The sequence below is a fragment of the Narcine bancroftii genome, chromosome 7 (assembly GCF_036971445.1).
Source record: "Narcine bancroftii isolate sNarBan1 chromosome 7, sNarBan1.hap1, whole genome shotgun sequence".
In the NCBI taxonomy this organism is placed as follows: domain Eukaryota; kingdom Metazoa; phylum Chordata; class Chondrichthyes; order Torpediniformes; family Narcinidae; genus Narcine; species Narcine bancroftii.
In genome coordinates this window covers 6,849,054-6,872,772 of record NC_091475.1, presented here as the reverse complement: position 1 = coordinate 6,872,772, position 23,719 = coordinate 6,849,054, and the positions used below count along the sequence as shown (strand labels likewise).

The window sequence follows — 23,719 nt, the reverse complement described above, 5'->3', positions numbered from 1 at the left end:
TACATGGTTATATGCATGTTCTTAGACGATAAATCTGAAATCTGATCTTGACCAGATTGCAAGTGGTGACGTTTACGTAATGCTCACAAGTTAGAAGTTTCAGGATCTGGACTGAATCACGATAAAGGAATGTATTTTAAAGTCAGAGTGGTGTGCATCTTGTGAAAGAAACTGCAGCTGATGGCCATCCCACGTGCTAGTTGTCCTCGTCCTTGGTTGGAAAAGTTATGGCATTGTTGGACGTGCTTGGGCAAGTGACTACAGTGAATTTAGAAGATAATGCACATTGGAGCAACCGTGCACCGGTGATGAATGGAACGGGTGTGGAGGGTGGTGGATGAGGTCCTGGTCATGTGGACATCTTTGTCCTGGAAAGTGTTGAGCTATGCTTGGGTGCTGTTTGAGGTGCACTCATTCAGGCAAGTGGCGTGCTGTTAATCATGCTCTTGACTTGTGCCTTATGGAGAGAGATTGCAGTACAAGGACATCAGGCACCTGCCACAACATTCCTTTCTGTTGAAACTCTTTGTAGGATCTTGGCTGGACCAGTTGAGTTATGGTCAATGGTGAATCATCAGGATGTTGATGGCATGGATAATGCTATGAATACCAAGAATATTTTGTTGGACTCTCTTTTTTGGGGATATTCATTACCTGGCACTTTTCCAGCATGAATGTTACTGGATCTCAGACCTTGTAGGTGTGTTCACTTGGCTTAGAAGTTGAAAATAGATTTCAACATTTTGCAGTCACTTGTGTCTTCTCAACTTGTGATAGAAGAAAGGACTCTGCTCAGATGAATACCTTCCATCCCTTTGCTGAGATCAAGAGTAGACTGGATGGTAATTAGATGAATTGAATTTGCAGTTGGCAGGGAGAGGAATCAAAAGTTTCCAGTCCCAGTAAAAACTGGTGCTTTACATGAAATAAAATGCTCCCTTGGAAATTACTTTTGGCAGCGTTAACCATTGAAAGCTTAACATACTTGAATAACATCCTCTGTCTGTTATTTTAGCTTTCCAGAATAACTAAAGTAATAATTGTTTAAATTGTGGACTGAGAAATCTCACATGTCAAATGTTTCTTCACTACTATTGGTAACTGCCCTTTATAAACTGCTTTTGTTAAATTTGTATAAGATTTTGAATAGTGAAACAAAAATATAACTCTGTGGGTGGGGGGGGGGGGGAGGGGAAAGTGCTGACTGCTGCATAACACCTTCCAGTGTGTTATACTGGCTCAACTGGAGCACCGAGTCTTGGGTTCAAGCCTTCTCAGAACTTTAGATATGGAAGTACAGAAGGGCGGCACAGTTGTGGTTAATGGAATGCTCTTTCAGTGCCAGCGACCCAGATTAGATCCGCCATTGTTTCTACGGAGTTTGTACATTCTCCCTGTGCCTGTGTAGATTTCCTCTGGGTGTTCTGGTTTCCTTCCACCTTTCAAAACATACAGGGGTTGTGGGTTAATTGAGGTATTTGGGTGGTACTGACTCATGAGCTGGCAGGGCCTGTTATGGTATCTGTTTTTTTTTTAAAAACACTGGTGGCAGAGGTGTCTCTTGAATACATCTATTAGATGTATTTGAAAGCATTTCATGGCACTGTCAAGGATGGGTAGGATAGCTTCCATAGAACATTACATCACAGAAGCAGGCCCTTCTAGTCTGTGCCGAACCATTCGCTTTTTGTCTAGCCCCACTGACCTGCACCCAGTCCATAACCCTCCATACCTCTTGCATCCATGTACCTGTCCAAATTTTGTTTAAATGTTGAAATTGAGCCTGCATTCACCACTTCAGCTGACAGCCTGTTCCCCCTAAACTTTTCCCCTTTCACTCTTAACCCATGCCCTCTGGTTTGTATCTCACCTACCCTCAGTGGAAGAAGTTTATCTACATTTACTCTGTCCCCCTCATTATTTTAAATACCTCAGTCAAATCTCCCCTTGTGGGACCTTGTCAAAGGCCTTGTCAACGTTCCTGGTAATCTCCTAAAAAAAAAACTCAAAAGGTTTGGTTAAGCATAACGTGCCGTGTAAAAAGCCATGTTGTCTATCCCTAATCATTTTCTGGGTTTCCAAATAATTGTATCCAATCTCTTAGAACATAGCACAGTACAGGCCCTTTGGCCCTCGATGTTGTGCTGTCCCATATATTCCTTACTATAAAAAGTACTAAATCCTCCCTATTCCATAACCCTCTTTCTTTCACCCATGTGTCTAAGAATCTCTTAAATGTCCCCAATGTTTAAGTTTCCACCACCGTCCTCAGCAAGGCTCCCATAACTCTGTGTATATATTTAAAAAAAAAACTTACCCTTGATGTCTCCCCTTAACTTCCCTCCCTTAACTTTGTTCATATGTCCTCTGGTGTTTGCTGATCCTGTCATAGGAAACATGTGCCCTGTTGATGCCTCTCATAACCTTGTTGACCTCGATCTGAATGCTTTTTGTTCCTCGAACAGGGTGGTCCTTTCTTACTTCAACTCCTGCACCACCATCTCACCGAAGCCAAAGCCTTTCCACTCGGACTCAGACAATGACAACTCCGCTATGAAGTCCCTCACTTTTATAGTGATGTTTGGGTCGCCTGGTCCCGATTGCCCTTCAACTGTTGAACTCCATTGCCCAATCAACTGCTATCTACCTGCTTTCCCTATGTCTATTTTAAAGCTGTTCCCTAGATCACAATCATGGAACGTCCATAATGTTTGGGACAAAGACACTTTTTTCCTTTGATTTGCCCCTTGCAGTCCAGTTTTAAATTTGTAATCAAGCAATTCACATGTAATGAAAGTGCACATTCCAGACTTTATTCAAGGTTATTTATGTACATTTTGGTTTGACCACAAAGAAATTACAGCACATTTTATACCTAGTCCCCTCATTTCAGGGCATCATAAAGTTTGGGACATTTGGCTTCACAGGTGTTTGTGAGTATGTTAAATTGTTTCATTGGTGCCGATACTGAGTAAGAGAGCATGGCTTGCTTGTAAGCTTTTGATCACCTTTGGAGTCTGTCATTGCCATTTTGAATATGAGGACCAAGGTTGTGCCCAACGAAAGTCAAAGAAGCCATTATGAGGCTGAAAAAGAAGAATAAAACAGTAGGGGACATCGCCCAAACCTTAGGATGACCAAAATCAATAGTTGGAACATCATAAAGAAGAAAGAATGTACTGGTGAGCTCAGGGACTTGTATTCCAAGGAAAATTACCACTGCTGATGGCAGACAACTTCTCACCATAATGAAGAAAAATCCCCAAACATGTATCCGACAGATCAGAAACACTCTTCAGGGGACAGACATGGGTGTGTCAATGACTACTGTCCTACAAGATGCAAACCATGGCAAAGGTGGTATGCTTTGGACAGTTCCTTCGTTCATCCATCATTCAGATACAGGTTAATCTTGGTCTCATTTGTCCTTGAGATCTTTTTCCAGAATTCTGCCGGCTCTTTTTAATACCTTTTTGGCAAACTGTAATCTAGTGATTTGCATCTTGCACTGTAGTCTCCGAGTTCCTTTTCATGAAGCCTTCTGTGGATAGTAGGTCACTGACACCTGCCTCCTGAAGAGTGTTTCTGGTCTGTTGGGTATGCATTTGGGGATTTGTCTTCATTATGAAGAGAATTCTTCTGTCCTCAACAGTGGAGATCTACCTCAGAATACCAGTCCCTTTGCAATGTCTGAGCTCACCAGTGTGTTCTTTCTTCTTTATTGTTTGAAACTTTTGATTTGAGGGATCTCTCTTACTATTTTATTGTTTTTCGGCCTCATAAAGGCTTCTTTGACTTTCATTGGCACAACCTTGGTCCTCACGTTAAAAAATGGCAACTATTTTGCTCCTTATCTTTTTTTTTATTTTGGGTTTCTTTAGTCCCCTTAATGTTTTGTGTCTTTACTGATGTTTGGTTATTTGTATTTGTTTAATTATATAATCTTTATTGTATTAGGGTATGAGAGGGAGAGGGGAAGGGGAAAAATGGACTCTGAATGTTGTATGCTATTGTTCAAAGAGATTCTGTTGTTAGTTTGGATTTGTACGAGTCTTTGAAAATCAAAAATAAAATATTAAAAAAAAAAGAAAGTGGCAACTAAAGGTGATCAAAAGCTTAGAAGCAAGCCTAGCTCTCTTGTATCTCCACCAATTAAACCTACCTTAAGTACTCACAAACACCCATGAAATGTATATAAATAACCTTGAATAAAATCAGGAATGTGCACTTTAATGACACGTGAATGGTTTGATTACAAATTTAAAGATGTGGAGCACAGGGGCAAATAAAGGAAGAAAGTGCCTTTTACCCAAGCATTATGGAGGGCATCGTATTTTTTGACCAATTACTCTTGTGCTATAACTGTGACTTTTGACAAATTTGACCAGCAGATTTTTACAATTGTCAATCGATTCTGAAGTATTTTAAATTATTCTGAGGATGCATCAAGTGCAAACTGTACTGGTGTCTATGTTTTGGGACATGCACCCAGTAATGATTTTATTGAAGGTTGTAAAATCAAGTAAAATAATAGAGAAAACCTACCGGGGACAGCTACCACCTAAAATGACAGAAGGAGAAGAGAATGAAAAGAATTGACTCAGTGGAATTTCTTGTTTATTTTTATTGAGTGACAACATTGTTTGACGGGTTTAATGTATCTTAGATTCTGAACTTTAAATGAATGGGGGGGGAGAAAACGACACTATATTTGAAAAGGAAAATGTATGTATCTTGATCAATGTGGTTTATAGTGTGAAAAATAAAAAAAATTAAAAAAAAAAGTAGGATCAAGATAAAGTTTTACTTGTGGTTAGGATCAATGTGAACATATTACTGAGTTTGATTAAGTAAAAGTCTGACATTTTGATCTAGGATACCTCATCGTATAAGAGATGACTACTGTGTAACATCAGAACCAGAGTGGTTACCTGGTCCAGCCTTACTAATTAAAGCAGTAGGTAAAGAGTTTTTTTTTGTGTGTCACTGATTTACCCAGAATTTTGAATCTTTTTCCCTTCTCCAGGACAATTAGATAGATAGCTGAGAAAATATCAGTTGTAATGCAGACAAAATCACATTAATGGAACAGTCCTGGCTGATGACTCCTCAAGTCAAGTCAACTTTATTCATCATTCATTCCATGCTCTCACGGTAAAGATGAGATGGTGTTTCTCCGGAGCATATTTACACACTACTCCTATAGTGTATCCTTTGGTGTGGGCTAATTTTCAAATAAATCTTTTAACATGGCCTTTTTTTCTAAATTTCTAAATTGAACTGTTGGACTCATTTTGCAAATCGGCCCTGAAAGAACATCCACAAATGGCACTAAAAATGGCTTTTATCTTGAACAATAACAGTTGATTATTGAAATTTTACCTGGGCATTTTTCAGGTCTCTATTGCTCTAAATTACATTATCTGATTTCTATGCAATTCTGTCTTGTATGCATAATTGGTTCAGACCGATGAAGTTAAATCAGTGTTTATAAAAAAAAATAAAAAAAATTGATTTGACCAACTGGTCATCCTTTGCTTCATGTCTACATTAATATCAACTGCCAAGAAGATGGAAACATCAAATAATGTGCTGAAGGGACCACAGTAATGGGTTGTAGAATAAGGGTGATGAGTCATCACTTGGAGAAAGATTAGAACCTTGGTTGAACGCTGCACCAACAACAACCTTGCACTTAATGTCACCAAAACCAAAGAGCTGATTGTGGTCTTTTGGAAGGACACAACAAAGGTGTATGATCCAGTGATAATTGGGGAATCGGAGGTGGAGAGGATGAGCATGTTTAAATTCTTGACAGTCACAATTTCAGAGGACCTTTCATGGACCCGACACACTAATGGCATCGTGAAGAAAACTCATCAAGAGCCTCTACTTTCTCAGAAGTGTGTGGAGGATTAGTATGACATTGAGAACCTTGGCAAACTTCTGCAGATATGTAGTGTTTATATAAAAAAAAAAAAAATTATGCTGACTTGGCTCCATTATGGCCTGATATGGTTGGGGGTACCAATACCTCTGAGCAGAAAGCACTGCAAAAAAAAAAAAAAAAAAAAAGTGGACACCATCCTGAACATTGTAGGCAAAACTCTCCCCACCATCCAGGTTGAGGAACAGTTACCACCCCTGCACCATCAGACTCCTGAACAACCAACTCAGAGACTCGTGAAGGACTATTACTTTGAACATTATTTATTCCTGCATTTTCTTGCAGTCAGTTTATTTACATTTCTTTCCTTATTTATATTTTACTCTTGTATACACATCTTTTCTTGTATAGTTTTTTCCCCATTGACAAGTAGAAATTCTGCCTGGCTCACACGAAAAAGAATCTCTGGATTATACGTGATGTCATGAATGTACTCTGACAATAAATTTGAGCTATGAAAACTGATTTTTTTTTTCTTTTAATGCTAAAATAATATCAATAAGCAGGGAACAGAGGGAAATAAGCAATATACAGACAGGCATGCAGTTTAAATTGACATTGAGCACTAAAGGACCAGCTCCTGTGCTACAGAGTCCCATGTAATCTTACGATGCACTAAATTATCCAAATATCTAATGCAGCAGTTCTCAACTTTTTCTTTCCACTCACATGCCACTTTAAGTATTCCTTATGTCAGAGGTGCTCTGTGAAGGGATTGCTTCAGGTGGGATGTGGGTGGAAAGAAAAAGGTTGAAATCCACTATTTTAATCGTACCTCATTGACTTGTTATATGCACAGTTTCCTCACACCAAAGGAAATGGGCCAATGACCAGTTTTCTCAAGCAAAATATTTAAGTAACAATTGGGTCTCGAGCAGTGATTCTCAACCTTCCTTTCCCACTCACACACCACCTTAAGCAATCCTTTACCAATCACAGAGCACCAATGGCATCGGGAATACTTAAAAGTGGTATGTGAGTCGAAAGAAAAAGGTTGAGAACCAATGATCTAATGTATCTTTATTTCTGTGACATCGCCTTTCCGGAAATGCTTCGCACAGTCATTCTTTGCTGCCATTTTCCCTTTCCCTCTTAATTCCTATTCACAATCATATTTTTCTTTAAATTGTTTGTTTACATATTATCTGCTTAAATCATTACTACTGTTGAAGATGTAAGCTGACTTACGTTAACAAAATTTTTTTGCAAAATGCAAATTTCATAAAAATATTAACAAAATAATTGACAATATGGTAATATGTATTAAAAATATCATCTGAGCTTTCATGCATGAAAATGGAGTGGAAGGGAACAAGTATAATCAGTAGCATGTGCTCTCAGTGATAACTTGGCTTGATCCATTAGTTTGAAAGGGCGAATTCTGGTTCTAGACATCACAGGCAGGGGAAAACTTGCCTTGCATCTGTTGCATGATTTGTGTAAGACTTTTTTTTAAACAATTCATTGACATCACCTCTCATTCTTCCTTATTTTGAGTGTGTCGACCAAGCTAACTTGGCATTTTAGGAATCAATCTGGTGAATCTGTGTTGCATTCTCTCTGTTGAAAATAAATCATTCCAGAGGTAGCGAGACCAAACGTTCACACATTATTCAAGGAGTAAACTAAGTATAACTCTATAAATTTCAGGAAGGCTGATTTATTTTTATTCTCCTATCCTCTTGCAACGAAGGCTAAAAATTGTTTGCCTTCCTAATAATTTGTAATTGCACTTGAAGTTATTCATGTACAAAGTTACCAGTTTCCTCTGAATGAAGTGAACAAAATATAAATAAATGTATAGATATTAATCTATGGACTCGGAAATAGAAATGGTTTGCGGGTCACCCTAAAATGCAACTGCCGCAAATACTAACAGGCTTGCTAATGTTACTAAAGCAAGTCCTAAGATAATAAATTTGGTCACTTAGTGAAATACCCATTTTTTTCAAATTACACTGAACTTCATTCTACAGCATGTTTCCTTCATTTAAAAAATGGATATTCTAATTATTGAATTTCATTTATTAATCTCTAACCTAGTGGTTCTTAACCTTTTTCTTTCCACTCACGCACCACTTTAAATATTCCCTATGCCATCGGTGCTCTGTTGATTCGTAAGGGATTGCTTAAGGATGGAAAGAAAAAGTTTGAAAACTACTGTTTTAATCATACCTGATTGACTTGTTATGTGCATTGTTTCGGAACTCCAAAGGAGAACAATTTTCTCAAGCAAAACATTTCTGTAACAATTGGGTCTAGAGCAGTGGTTCTCAACCTTCCCTTCCCACTCACCTCCCACCTTAAGCAATTCCTTACTCATCACAGAGCACCGATGGCCGAGGGGAATATTTAAAGTGGAAGAGGATGAGAACCGCTGCATTGTGACAATAAAGAGGGCGCCAAGCTCCTGAAAGCACATTGTCCCATGTGCTTTGACTTCAGTCTTACAAATTTTTCTTTCTTTTCCATGCTCATTGTTTTTATGATGGACTGATATTGATTTCCTGAACCCAGTTGTCAGCAGAGTGACGGCAGCTTTGAGTTTATCAGAGATAATTGTGCAAATGCTCAATTGTAATTCCCCTTTCATATTTTAAAGGTGTTTTACTCCATTTAAAATAAATGGGCAATGCCCCCATTGAGGTAGCACAGATGAATGTAAAATGGAAGCGTTGAATATTCTTGTGTAATATAATTCTGCAACGCAATTGTCTAATTTGGACAATGATCAGATCTAACTGGATTTGAATTTGTACCCTTGGATGAAGTCATGTGTTGTGATTCCCATTAAATAAATTAGAAATGGCTTAAACAGAGGTTTTGCACAAAGCCTGTTTTGAAATAGCATTTCTCGTTATTTAAAAAGTATCGAAAAATGTGCAATCAGTGGAAAAAAGAAACTCGACAAGTAAACTTATTCTAATGTTTACTGCTATTTGAGCTATTTTTCTCGATTACAATATAGATCTGATTTTTTTGCCTTTAACATTTGAAGTAAATACATTTTATACATGTGCAGGTTAAATGGTAATTGACCTTTTATACAAGTCTTTAACGTTATGGAGTAATAGTTTATAATATGTACACACAATTCCAGAAGGATTTTTATTAGGTATGGGGTTCATACATGCACAAACCAGTGTGAAAATGAAAACAAAAGATGCAGGTAATACAAGTGGATCTTTTAATACTGAAATTAAAAACACTTATTCTCATGACGGGTTGGGTTGGGAAGGGAGGTTAATCATAGAGATTACTTACTGTAATTTGTGAATGGCGTGGGGCAGTTGTGGCTGTTGGTGTGATAGTAATGGTGCTGGTGACTTTATTGGTTGGCTTATTTGGTGTCCCATCAGTAATAGCTGGAGTTCTGATCTCTTGGATTAAACTGCAGGGGCTCATTGGTCTTGAAATGGGTGTGGCTGTTTGAATATGGGGATGACCTAAATGAATATGGATTTTATTGTCTTCAGTGGTAATTACGTTGGGGCCAGTATTTGACCTCTGTATTTGACGCCCTTGTATCCTTTCAGGCGAAACTCTGAAGATGGTGTGACCTGTGGCAGCTTCCATTGGCTCAGGGGACTGCGTTCGATCTGATGAATTTGGGGAATTTGCAGATAGAGCAACTATTTGTATTGGGGACATTGTTCGTTCTGGAGTTATTGAACCACGTGAGTCAGAAGTTCTGGATTTTGATCTTGACATTGTAGTCCTGGTTAGGGGTGATGAAGCACGTTCTGGTGTACAGTACCCATCCGCTCGCTTTGACTTAACTGGCGTGAGGGAGGCATTCTGTATAATGGTAATTCTTTGCTTTGGAACACCACAGTTGGGGATGATGGCTGTGCTGGTGTAGGAAAAGGAATTTTCTGAAGTGGGGCTGGTGATTTCAAGAGTAGCTGTGCTCTGTCCATGGTCTGGTGTTACTTTTATGTGAAGAGGTTGCCCTTGTTTCGGAGTCAGCACCATTTCACCTGGATGGACCAGATTTCCATTCATCTTTGATGCAGGCTTTCCATTTTGTGCACAGGTTTCTGTACCCTTCATCCACGGTGTCCATGACCTCTTGTTATGATTGACGCTATTTACAGTTAATGAATTGTAGTTTACTCGCAAGGATCGATCATCATCTTGAGTATTATAATCAGACTCTTCGCTTTCTATGCATATTTTTCCATTCACTACTGCTTTCTCCAAAGGCACAAGACTTCTGTAATCAGGTGGTTCACTGTCTATGGCATCAGTCTGAATTTCTTTTGAGGAGATCTGTAGCTCTCCAAATCTCCTACCATTCATGCCAGGCCGAAGACTCTTGCTAAACCTTCTATATCTTTCCAATTCTTTGGTAAGATTTTCAGTTTCCCTTGTTAGTTCCTTGTTCCGGTTTTCTTGTTGAGTTAACCTTTTTTGCATTGTATTCTGCTCTGCTTCAAAATGAGATAGTAAGTCTTCAGTTGCCATATATTCATGAATTTTGTCCTTGAGGGCTTCCACTTCCCTTGTTAAATGGCTTGATTTTGCCTGTTCCTCACTGAGTCTGTCAAACAGAATTTGTTCTTGAGTTGATTCAATCTTTTCTCCTCGCTTGTATTGAGCCAATTCCCTTTTTAGAGCCTCGAGCTCCCCTGTCATTAATTTTAGCCGTTGTTTCTCGCCATAATACCTATGCTCCAGTGAGTCATGGTCATTTTCTGTCTTCATTAGATCGTCCTCTACCATATGTGCATCTTTCAATTTACATTTCCGTCTTTCAACCTCGTGAGCTAATTCTCTGATTTTATTATCATCCTTTTGTAAACGTGAAGGGGATTTGCTGTACTCTTGTTTACCTTTGCTTTTGAGGTATTCCTTTTCGATGGCTTCAAGAGATTGGAGCCTCTTCTTCATCAGGTTGGACTTGGACAGAAGGTCACTCCCTCGTTCTTCCTCTGCTTTGAGCTTCCTTTTCAGCTCATCCCTTTCCTTAGTCAAATTGTATGTTTTCTCTTCCAATTCTGCTTTTGATTTCAGTGCTTTTTTACTTTCCTCAATTAGTTTTTCTGTCACTACTGTAACTTTATTTTCCTCGGTTTGAAGCTGGGCATTGGCATTTTGAAATCTGTCCTCTGTTTGCCTCATCCTCTCGGCCATATTTTTTCTTTCATCAACCAACATTACAGTCAGTGTTTTGAGCTTGCTTAGGTCCTCCTTCATGGCTAACTCGGTTTTCTCCAGTTTATTTTCTATTGCCTCAAGTTCCCTTATTCTTACTTTTAAAGTCTCCAGTTCATTTGCTAATTGTTTAGTTAGATTTTTCTCTTTTTCCAGATTGCATTTCAGCACATAACATTCTTGTTTACTTTTGCTGAAGGCATCCTCCAATTTTTCCAATTCCATTATTCTTTTCTTTAGTTTCTCCACCTCTGTTTTCAGATTCCTGCTATGGCTTTCTTCCTTTTCCAATTTTCGGCTGAGATCCCTGCACTGATCCTCCATTTTTAAAAGTTCCTCATCTTTTCCTTCTATTTCTAACACTCGTTTCCGTAGAACTTCCACTTCTGCCATCAAACTGGAATTTCCACACTCGCCTCTGTTTATCTTTTCCCTTAAATCCTGCAATTCTTCTTCTGCTTTTCTCAATGATTTGTTCGTCTCCTCTAATTCATCGACCTGCCGACTGAGCGTGGCCAGTTTTAGTCGGAGCTGTCGATTTTGGCTTTCTTCATTGGTCAATTTGGCCATTGTTGTTTCCTGTTCCTGAAGCAATCTACTGGTTTGTGTTTGCAGTTCAATCTCGAGAGCAAACACTTTATGCTCTTCTTCTGTTGCCCTTTCCTCAGAGGCTGTTAATTTTTCCTGAGCCTGCTGTGCAATGACAGATAAAGCCTGGGCTTTTTGACTCTGTTGGTTAAGGAGCTCTGTAAGCCGTTGCTGTTCATCCACAAGTATCAATGCAAATGATTTCAGCTTGGTCAGCTCTTCCTTTAGCTTTGCAATTTTCTTGCCATTTTCTTGTTCTTTTTTCACCTGATAGGTCTTTTCTTGTTCAATGAGCTTTTTCAATCTGAAAAGAAATAAAAATTAAAGTAGCTTCACTTGAGATGATACAATTGTTTCATTGAATCGCATCCATTTATCTGATGTACACACACTGACATTGACCATCTCAAAATTGTCCTTTAGTTTTAGACATGTGCATAAAAATTTTTTGTCATTTAAATGAACTGAAGTAATTTTGAGTGGTCAATTTTTAAACTTAAAACAAAAATCACAGATAATCGACGTCTGAAGCAAAAGCTGAAGGGCTGAAAACTCAACAATTCTGAGAATGGGCTTAGTTGTGTCAGATGTTAAAGCTTCTATTTCCCACCGTAGATGTTTCTTTTTCATAATTTTGTGGTGGTTTTCAGAATTTAACAATTAACTGTGCACATTTTTCCATAAGGTTGTCAAAATGCAAACTCAAAATGATGTATGTGGAACTAGAAAGGAGAATTAAGTCATTTAATAGTTTCTTAATCTAGTAAGTTCTTGAATATTGCACAACTCCCATAATTTTCTCAGGATTAACAGGAATAACCAAATTATTAATGGTTTAAAATTTCCCTTTGTCTGATACGTTGTTGATGTTGTTACTTATTGTAATACATAGCCTGAGTTCCAAATAAAAATTTGCTCCATGCTTTTTTGTTTAGATCATTGTTTCCCTTTGCTGTCTAGCTAACTAAATAGAATTAAAATATGATTCTCTTCAATTAATTATATGTAATGAAATAAAAATTGAGAATATCAACACCTGTCCTCACAGAGACTTGACACTGGAGTCTAATAACCCAAGTTGTTCTGTTCATATTTGCATTCAGCCTGTGTAATTGATTTCCAATTTAAATAAAAAAGACATTTTTAGTATGCATTCCCTACAAATATTTGCAGTGTTCCACCATAAAGTTTTAAACAGTCATTTCATCTACTTTTTATTTTGACACACCAGTACTTGAGGTCATTTGTATTTTAAGCACGGAGCCTGGAGGAAGTATTAATGCGACATGATGCTGTTTTGGTTAACAGACCAAAATGCTGGAGGATCTCAGCTGGTCTTTTCATCATCCATAGGAGACAAAAGCTTTTTTCACAGTGGCAAACCGAGAAATTGGCAGTTCAACAAACAGGTTCAAAGTAGCATTTTTGCCGTTCACACTGGACCAATGTTAACTGGTTCTCTGCGCCCTTTCATGCTCACCACCCGGCATACCAGAGCAAAAGGGTGCCCATCATCCAGCGATGATGTGCTTCATACCCTCTGTCCCTTTCACACTGAGCTAATTGGTACGCCAATTCAAAACGATTTAGCAATGATTCATCCCTGGGGCAATCTGACAGTGTTCACACCGGCATGTGAACTGGTAGATTGGTGGTTAATTACTGGGTTAAAGTGCCAGTGTGAATTGGACTCAATATATCACTGATATTTCAGGCCTGAGCCCTTCAAGGAAAAATCAGAAAAGGCAGAACCAGGATATATCAGAAAGTCTTAGAATTCAAACCATGGGGGAGGAATCCAGACCAACAAAAGGTGTTAATTGCACATGATGAGGGACGAGATGGAATTTATCATGTCTGAGACCACCTGTAAATTAGAGGAACAACACCTCGTCTTCCAACTGGGCACCCTCCAACCGGATGACATTTATATTGACTTCTCTGGCTTTCGTTTAAACCCCCCACACCTTACTTCCCCTGTCGTCTCTCCATTCCCTGTCTTCTTTTGCACAGACATGATAAATTCTGCCTTATTCCTTATTTTATCCAATTAACACCTTTTGTTGTTCTGGATTCCTCCCTCATTGTTTGAATTCTGAGACTTTCTGATCTATCCTGCTTCTGCCTTTTCGGATTCTTCCTTGAAGGGCTCAAGCCCGGAATGTCGGCGATTATATCTTCGTCTCCTATAGATGCTGGAAAGACTAGCTGAGTTCCTCCAGCATTTCAGTGTGTTTACTACAATCACAGCATCTGCAGCCTATCATGTTTCGTAATGTAGTTTTAGAAGCAGATGGCAAATGGACTGAAACCTGTAAAAATTTGTAACCATTGATTAGAGTTAAATGTAGTATTCCAGTAGGAATTGCCCTCAACCTCTTTATCTTGTCTCTTAAGATACTCCTTGAAATGTACCTCTTTCATCTATTGTAAAGTTTACTCAAATGACTTGTTATATTTTACTTGACAGTATGCCCAAGAATTTAGAACCTTTCTACCACCTACAATATATTACATAGGGATGTCAGCTGAACTGAGTATTCTTTTATTCTTTGATAGTCCTTCAACACTGGAGAGAACTTGACTCGCCAAATCTTCTTCAAAACCATATTATTATGAAGGACTGTTGGAAATGTCACTCCTGGCATTTTGTTCATCTATACTGAATGTATTGAAAAACCTCACAAAGATAAGCGTATACAGAGCCGTTGTCATACCCACACTCCTGTTCGGCTCCGAATCATGGGTCCTCTACCGGCACCACCTACGGCTCCTAGAACGCTTCCACCAGCGTTGTCTCCGCTCCATCCTCAACATCCATTGGAGCGCTCACACCCCTAACGTCGAGGTACTCGAGATGGCAGAGGTCGACAGCATCGAGTCCACGCTGCTGAAGATCCAGCTGCGCTGGATGGGTCACGTCTCCAGAATGGAGGACCATCGCCTTCCCAAGATCGTATTATATGGCGAGCTCTCCACTGGCCACCGTGACAGAGGTGCACCAAAGAAAAGGTACAAGGACTGCCTAAAGAAATCTCTTGGTGCCTGCCACATTGACCACCGCCAGTGGGCTGATAACGCCTCAAACCGTGCATCTTGGCGCCTCACAGTTTGGCGGGCAGCAGCCTCCTTTGAAGAAGACCGCAGAGCCCACCTCACTGACAAAAGGCAAAGGAGGAAAAACCCAACACCCAACCCCAACCAACCAATTTTCCCTTGCAACCGCTGCAATCGTGTCTGCCTGTCCCGCATCGGACTGGTCAGCCACAAACGAGCCTGCAGCTGACGTGGACTTTTTACCCCCTCCATAAATCTTCGTCCGCGAAGCCAAGCCAAAGAAGAAAAAAGAACTGAATGTATTCTTAAGTACTTATTTTTCTACATTATAATGTTGGTGACATAATTTTGTTATCCACCAGGCAGCTTTGAGAGGGAAAATGTTGGATATTGTGATGGTAAACACCTAAACTACATTCATAATTAAAATGGCGTCCATTATCCTCATTCATGAAACAGATAGGGCAATATGAAGGAACAGAGTTACAAAATGGTGGAGAAAATCAATTTGAAGATAAAGTAATATTTTTTTGAATACAACATGATTAAATGCTGTGTAGTAACAGGAGGAAGTTGGTGAATAAATAATCTGAATAAAAGAATGCAGAATTTTAGGTACTAGACTAACAACATTGTGGTCAGGTTGTTACAATCCCAATCATTTTGCCCAATTAAATGTTTTGGTTCATCGCAAAATGATAGGAAAGGTGGTATTTTGATTCTTAAAACCCCAATTAGAGCAGGAAGATTGCAAATTGGCTCTCAGAAGAAGCACTGAATGGGGGTGCTGTCTCAGTGGGAATTTCAATAACCATCATCAAGAGTAGTTTGGTATTACTGTACTGACTGAGATGGCAAAGTCTCGGAAGGCACAGTTACAAAGGCGGCTTGAAGTGGGTGAAAAGATCAACACTAATGGTGATTCTTTGTCTAGCTTGAAGGAAATTTCATGTAATAGTACATGTTCTGTACTATTACATGACCAATAAAGGGATCTTGATCAGTACAAGCTCAATCACATCAACTATGCCAATCTACTTGTTGCAAACACATTTTTCCACTTCAGAGTACAAAGACTGTTTCTAAGACTTGTGGAAGAGAACTTATTTAATGTGTTGTTAAGCATAATGATTGGGCTAAGTAGCCTGAATTCAGAACAGATCCAACAATTTAAAACTGGGCAAATTGGGCTTGGTTCTGTGTCCAACCAGAGTTCAATGCAGAAGAGTCTGTCAAACGTCAGATGTACATAAAGACTATTTGATCTGGTGAAGGTATGACACAGAATAACTTGCATGTTAACGGCATACGAAACATGAGAGAATTTAATGATCTCACAGCCAGCAGATTAGTTCCAATCTCTACAATTTTGCCAAGATTGTGACTGGTTGTACACAATTAAACAATTCAGTAGTATTTTGGAATACAGTGGAAAATTATCCAGGCGTGTCCTGTGCACAAAATGCAGAGCAAGTATTTCAATTCCTCACTGTTGGCTAACTGTTCATCAGCAAAGTGATGCCAGGTGTTATTTGTTAGTGGTTAGTTAGGTTTCCACAGATATTATCTGGTTCCAACATTGGTCCAGGTATCCAGAGGGGGGGGGGGGGGGGGAAGAACAAGGCCAGAGGAGAAGTGACAGTGATTTCACTTGACAATTTCAATGAGTGTGGCAACTTGCTCCTGGTAAAACTGAATTTATGGGAGTTTAGTAGAAAATTCTAGACTAACTAGATTCATATTTGGGTGATGTTTACGAAAGCTGGTTATCTCAGCAACCGGGCATTCATTCCTGCAGTTCCTTAGGAATGTGTCTTCAGCTTGGCCACATCAATTCTATTGATGCCATCTGTCTGTGATAAACCTGTCATTAGGGATGCTTATCCAAGATTGCATGGTATTTATTTCATTCTGAAACTTCTGAAATGAAGCAAAGTGCTGACGTGGACCTATTCAGTCATGGACAAGAGCCAGGAAATGGCCAAACCAGTAAGAGAGAACTTAACAATTCCCCTTGAGATTCTACTCAATTACCATCACTGATTCCCCTGCCATCCATGGCCTGTGAGCACACAAATTGAATTGGACCATATATATATATATATATCTATACGTCCCATCAGAAGAAGTCAGATTAATACACTGCAGCATACACTCATCTTTTCATATCAATTTCAGTAATTCGGGGAACTGGGTCTGTCAAGGGCAATTACAACCAGTCATAAATACTTGTGAAATCCACAGTCTGTTGATTAATTTTCATTTTAAAAGTTTTCCCTCCACAAACAAAGCACAACTAGTGTGATAAATGCTTTCCAATTGGATAGGTAATTGCTGAACCTCCAAAGAAGTTCAACATCATCCAGGAGAGGAACCTCATCCACCTTCTTGAGCATCCATTTCCTCCTTCCATGGCACAAAGTGGCCTCCTGACATTTGTTATCTCCATAGGTAGTGTTTATGAAAATATTTTATTGACTCAAGACAAACTGCTCCTATACTTCAATCTGTATGATGGTCATTTACTTCTGTAGCTCTACACTCTATTCAGTTCACTGTATACTTAAGATGGTGTGTTGCTTCATTCCTTCAGATCCTTTTCTATTCTGTGTCCTGCAAATTAAAGTTTGCTTTTATTGCCCTGTCCAAGAATATAATTTTGTATTAATCCACTTAAAGTCACATGTGTTTTGGCTGGGCTTTTTCCTTCCAAAATATTTCCAATTGATATTATTGTCTGATAATTACAATCTTCTTAATCAGGACACTTAAATAGGCGTATTTATTCTAAAAATGTTTTAACAAACTTTATAATTAGCTGATCTTTGGAATTACCCTGCCAGTCACCCTTTTCCATGCAATAGTTCACTCTTGCTTCCCAAGTTTGGGATTTTAAAAAAAAATTAAGGTTTTGGTGGGGGAAAAACGTGTACAAAAAAGGCAAACAACTGAGGACCTCGGTGGGTCAAGCAACATGGATAGAAATGGATGACACTTCCAATCAACACCCTGCATCAGGAATGAGAAAGGAGAAGGAAGGTAGGCACTATGAAAGGGAGGGGGAGTGGTCCCTGCATGAGGTGAGGTGTGGAATGCAAGGACTGCTTGTCCAATGGTTGTTGTGGAATGCCTGGGAGTTGGAGGAATGGGTGGGGAGGGAGGAGAGAAGAAGCGAGTCACGGAGAGAGTAGACCTTATGAATAGCCAAAAGGAGTGTAGTTGGGAACATGTGGCTGGTGGTAGGATCAAGTTGTGCAGCTGACAAAAGTTAAAGAATGAAGTGGGAAACCAGAGGCTGATGGGAGGACTAAAAGAACTCCAATTCTGTAAAATGGGAGGCGGAGTGAGAGGAGAAAGGCAGGAAATGGAGGGGATGCTGGTGAGGGATTTATCAACTACAACTACAGATAGGGGGTGGGTAGAAAGCCAGGTTTCTTGATGTCTTCAAGTAGAAAATGGTATTTAGGTATCAGAGACAAAGAAGCTAGAGGAAAGGATTACATCCTTCCACAAGACATTGGGGTGCAGTACAGGTAGCTGTGGGAGTTGGTGGGGGGGGGGGGGGGGTGGTTGAAATAAATGTCAGTAGATTGGCTCCTGAGATGGAGATTGGGAGGTTCAGACAGGGATGAGAATTGATGGAAATAATCTGTGAATTTGAGAACCGTGTAGAAGTTGATAAAATTGAGTTCTGCACAGTTGCAGGAGACAACATCGATGTAGTCCTTGACGCACTGGAGAAAGAGTTGGGTTGTGGTGCCAGAGTAAGTTTGGAGCAGGATTTGCTCCTTGCATCTGTCAAAAAGGCAGGTATACCTCAGGCCCATTTCCAAGAAAGTGAGAAGAACCCAAAGAGAAGTTGAAAAGAGTTGGAACAAATTCTGCAGGCAGGGGTGAACGTAGGGTAAAAACATAAACAGGAGGAGGCCATCTGGCCTGTTGAGCCTGCTCTGCCATTCAATAAAATCATGGCTGATTTAGCCATGGGCTCTGCTCCACTAACCTGCCTGTTCTCCATCACCCTAAATTCTCCTGCTGTTCAAGAATCTATGTGTGTCGTAAATACATTTAATGAGGCAACCTTCACCACTTCATTGGGCAAAAAAATTCCACAGACTCACTACTGTTCTGCAAGAAGCAGTTACTCCTCATCTCCTCTCTGTATCTTGAGGCTATGTCCCATAATTCTATGTCTATAAAAGTATTCAGAATTCTTTTGTGCAGATCATAGTTTGCTATGATAATTGTGAAGTTGTAAATCAATTGCTTAAAGTAATCATAGTTTATCTACTCATCTCTCCCTTGTTTGCAAATCATGTTATTTGACCTTTCTGGTTTTCAAGTATCTTTTTTTAAAAAAAGTAGTTCTACCAATATATTCTTACCAAATTCTTCCTGATTTGCTCACTTTTGATGTGAAGAGAACAATCCCAAATTTTTTTTTATTATCCCCATATAAAGTTCCCCACCTCTCATGTCATTCTTATAAATCTGCTCTACATCCTCTTAAAGTGGTGTATCTAGAATTTTACATGGCAATTGGCTGAGGCCTGCCTGTTCAATGTATTTATAAATATTAAGCATGCCTTGGGATTTGATCAGACATGTTTTTGAACTCTATGAAGGAAATATTAATCTCTGATGACTTCCAGTTTGAAACCTGAATTTGGCAAGCCCACCTAGTTGCAAAGATGGAGCCTCTTTGTAATAATTCATCATGATCACTGGCTAGTTTTCACAACTTGAAGATAAAAGATTAATTCCTTTCCATATTTTTACGCATATTATACATGATTTATATGGACGATTGCAAGATGCACAGCAAGTTATTCAGCTGATGCATTTAAGTAAATATTATCTCTGATTCTTTCTCCACAAATACTGCTTGACCTATTGAACATTTTTGCAGGTTTCTCATTTTCCGCCACATTTTCAGCACCTGTCGTAGTTTGCTTTTGCAAATATAGTTGTATTTGTGTGTGGGAATACATCAAGGCTCAAAACAAAATTTAGTTTAAGGTAATTGAATTGAAATTTTAAAATTTGTTTTCCTATATACAGTACAACTCCGATTCTCCAAAATGGTCGGTACCAAGCCCTATTTTGGATAAACGATATCTTCGGGTAACTGGACATTTTTTTTTAAAAACAGCCCAGTAGCAACAGCAAATCACAGTGTTTAAATAACAACAAACAAGGGAAGGCCTTTTAACCACAAAAATATTGTTTAATTCTCACCAAAAAACATCTTGAACAAAATGAGATAAATCAAACTCGAAATTCTACTTGGAGTTTTTTTCCAAAATTCCAAAAAAATTTCAACCTGTGTCGTCAGTTCGGCTCAGAAAAATTTTCGGGTAACTGAGGATTTCTGATTTTTCTGAAATCCTCATTGTATATACATGTACATTTACTTGATTATAATTTTGTACTTGGTGGTCAAAGCCCATAATAAAGTACTAAAATTTCAGCAAACTTCAGAAAGGCACTGGCTGAAATAATGAACAATTCTCTTTTTCCTGCCTATAATAGATGATAATTTAGCAGAACCAAAATATTTTTGACTTTTAGTTGTCTTGGGAGATTGAGAAAAGTCTATTTTAGTGACAAAATTTTAATGAGTGTGAGAAAAAAAAAATGTTTTATTTATTATGGGGGTGCCTTCTGTTCCCTTGCCTGTAATTTGATTCTAAAGTCCAACTTTACCCCAAATTAGGAGACTCACAGACAGGGACCCAAGGGAAGAGAAAATTTTTCAGACTCCCTCAACATGTGTCCTTGGAGATTTTCACTGTAAATCCTCATCTGCATACTCAGTGTCCCACATGAGACTGTGGAAAAGTGGCATCTGGCCAGCATTAGAAAGAAGAATAGAAAAACCTATCAAGCAATATAATGTTGCTGACAGGACCAAGGAATTGTGCTCTGTGTGGTTGGGGCAATGCAAAAAGATTTTAAACTGAGCAAGAAAGGGCTCTAAACCTTCCTTGTGGTGGCTGGAGAAGCATTTCTTGTCCAAATCCTACAAGGAAGAAAAAAAATAACACTTGACACTGGTTTCCTTTTGCAATACGTATTCTGCTTTGGGGGATGTCACATTCTCTGCCTCCAGTTTAAAGTTGGATTCTGCGTCAAGTGATTCCACTGCTCCTCCCAAGCAGTCATGTCCTCATTATGCTCTAAGTGGGATTCTTCCTGCCCATTCAGGATCAAGTGAATAAGAGAACTTTCAAAAGGGGTTAGTGTCTCACGAATGACTGAAATGATTGCCAACTCTCTATCTTCCAAGGAGAAAAGATTAAACTTGGCCATACTCCGTGGTGTGCAGTATTTAAAAAAAAAAAATTTAAAAATTTTTGTGTTGATGATGAAATGCATACTTTAGAGCACGTAAAAATTCAACAGTTTGCATTAAAGTCATACTTATTTAATCAGTGGAAGGTACAGTACAAATAAATTCTAAATTAATTGAACTACTATCATGTGTGGTTCAACATTATTTAAATCTCATCGTATAAAGACATCTTCAATTAAGCCTTTCTGTTTCAAACATTCTTTTCAATGAATGGTTTGTAACAGAAGCATTAATTGGATGACATTGATTTGTTCCTTGCTGCAACTTCTACAGTGAGCAAAAATATAAGCAGTGAGGCATTAGTAGAGAGGGTACCAAGCAGTCTTAGAAGTGCGGCTATAATTTTAGTGTTCTTGTATAAAATTAAAAGAGAAAAACCTGCTGTCAGAAGAATGTTCCCAGAAGGGAGTAGTTGTTGCTTATTGGCTGCAAGTGATGTCATGTTTTCAGTAGATGGTTGTAGCCTGGTTCGCATTACAGTTATTTTACTGACGTTCTGGGGTCAATTAGCAATTCAACCTCAGAACATTGGGAAGAAACTTTCAAAGTGAATGCTTTTTAAAACAGAGGCTGATAGAAGAGGAAAATAAATGTAACGTGAAAGAGAGACCTTTGAGAAAATGAAACTTTAGTTGCCTTTATCATTTAACATGTTAAAAGCTGGGAAGATCACTTCATCAAAACTTTACTTTCCTGGCCTTGAGATTTACAAGATCGAGTTGTAACAGTGGGCAGAGTGGAAGATTTTGCAGACTTGTTCTGGAGTTAAATTGCAATCTAAACGAGGCCTACGTGCTATTTCCCTTCTGCTAGATGATGTATCCTGAAACTACCAGTGTGGTGATTAAGTGCAAGAGGAATGGCTAGCTTCCCAACCAGAATACAGTTTTAAATCCCAAGGCTGTATGTGTGTTTTGATTCTGTATTATGGACTTTGGAACATTTATATCATCTTGATCAGTCTGCAAAAGTTGTTGAATCCAATTCTCACAAATTAAATATGAAGAACAGACTTAATGGTCAAGTCACATTTAAAGGTACAAATTCCTCCTGAATGATGATGGTAACTATTGAAGTTTGAAGTATTGCTTTTCTCTGCCACTTTTCCAATTATTCTCCAGTTCACGACTTTCCCCAATTTAAGATTTTGTTTTATGTTGATCTGAATTGTTTAAATTCAGAAGAAAATGTCAAATGCTTTTGAAGAAGCAAGTAACTAAAGCAATGAATGAAGCAATTTGCTAGTTGTAATCTTTTTGTGCTTTTTTTTTCTTTGTACAGTTTTCAACTATGTTCATTTTTTCTGACTTTTGAAAGAAGTATTATAATTTTCTCAAACCAATTGATTTTAGGAGCCGTCTAATATTTTCACATCCTTGTCTTGCAAATCGTGCTGTAAATTATGATTGTATTGAAAAATATTAATTTTTTGGTGAACTTGTATAACCCATTATTTAAAAAAGACTGAAGGCAACTGGAGTTTTAATGATTGCTTGGTGAATATTACTTATCTAAAAATAATTGCACAATAAAGAGTTGCAGTATGAATAAAGTTACCATGTTGGAAAATGATTACAATAATTAAAAAAATATTTTGAGGAATTTTTTTTAGAATTCACATTCAGAAGCTGATCGTGCAAGCCACTGGCTGCAAATGGCTGCGCGCATGCACACACGCCATTTAATGCATTGAAATAAATCAGGTTTAATCAAATTAGCCACTTGTTTTTTTAAAATTAATAGTTTATTAGATGAATCTAATCATTACTTTTGTGCAGTTCATTTTTTTTCTCTCTTCATATTTTATGTCCTATAATACAAACGTTATAGGATAATATTATTTATGTTTGATTGTTAAGCCACGTGGGATGAGCGGTCCTCCAAACTACTACTTTCAAGAAAGATCTAGGATGTGACCTGTTCATTTTATAGAACATTCTTTTTGACTAGAAAATGGTAATTTTCCATAAATGGTTTCCAGTTTAATATTTTGACTGAATTTTGTTGGACCTTTTTATCAGCAGAATTGAGTTTTTTTTGGGATCAGATGCTCATAATGAAGAAAAACTAGAAAATTTTGAATTTGCTAGATGATAGACTAGAATTTTAGCACAAAACTGGCATGATATTAAATGTTTCTGAGGATTGGTCAACTTAATTGAGGCACTTTGATTCTTTTTACAAATTGTTTACTTCGTAAATTATATAAATGTAGGCTAATATTGTGAAGAGAAGGTTACTTGAAGTTAATTGAACTGGGGACAATAGCTAGCATTTAGTTCTTGCAATCTAATGATTTGAATTATTTTCCTGCATGCATTGTTCAGAACTCCTCTGAAGTCTGGGAGAAGCACAATTGCATTCGATGTTTCAAAAGAGTTTATCTCTCTCTCTGTATCTTAGTAACCTGTTTGATTTTAATGGCATTGAAAGCAGGAACATATTATGAAACATGCTGGTTCATTGTTGAATGTTACTTAGGACTAAGTAGGATTACCAGTGGTTTACACAAAGGAACTGTCCAGTTCATTGCAGCGTATATATTCCACTCAAATATCCATCTTCTCTCATCTTAGCTCATCGTTGTAATATTCTATTGCCGCCTTTTGTTGAAG

General features: G+C 38.3%; 2 protein-coding genes across 5 annotated transcripts in view; one reads left to right on the top strand and one right to left on the bottom strand.

Annotated features, from left to right (window-relative positions):
- cmss1 (cms1 ribosomal small subunit homolog) overlaps window positions 1–23,719 on the top strand; it is a 222,481-nt gene that overhangs the window by 18,508 nt on the left and 180,254 nt on the right. Inside the window, exon 2 of the mRNA XM_069888705.1 lies at window positions 9,484–9,624. The gene's annotated coding sequence lies outside the window, so the exon portion shown is untranslated. The remainder of the gene's footprint in view (window positions 1–9,483; window positions 9,625–23,719) is intronic.
- Window positions 9,121–23,719, bottom strand: part of filip1l (filamin A interacting protein 1-like) — a 154,900-nt gene continuing 140,301 nt past the window's right edge. For all 4 annotated transcript variants that reach the window (XM_069888694.1, XM_069888695.1, XM_069888696.1 and 1 more), the window contains one exon: window positions 9,121–11,996. In XM_069888694.1, the coding sequence (XP_069744795.1) occupies window positions 9,191–11,996 (2,806 nt within the window). In that variant the 3' untranslated portion in view covers window positions 9,121–9,190. The remainder of the gene's footprint in view (window positions 11,997–23,719) is intronic.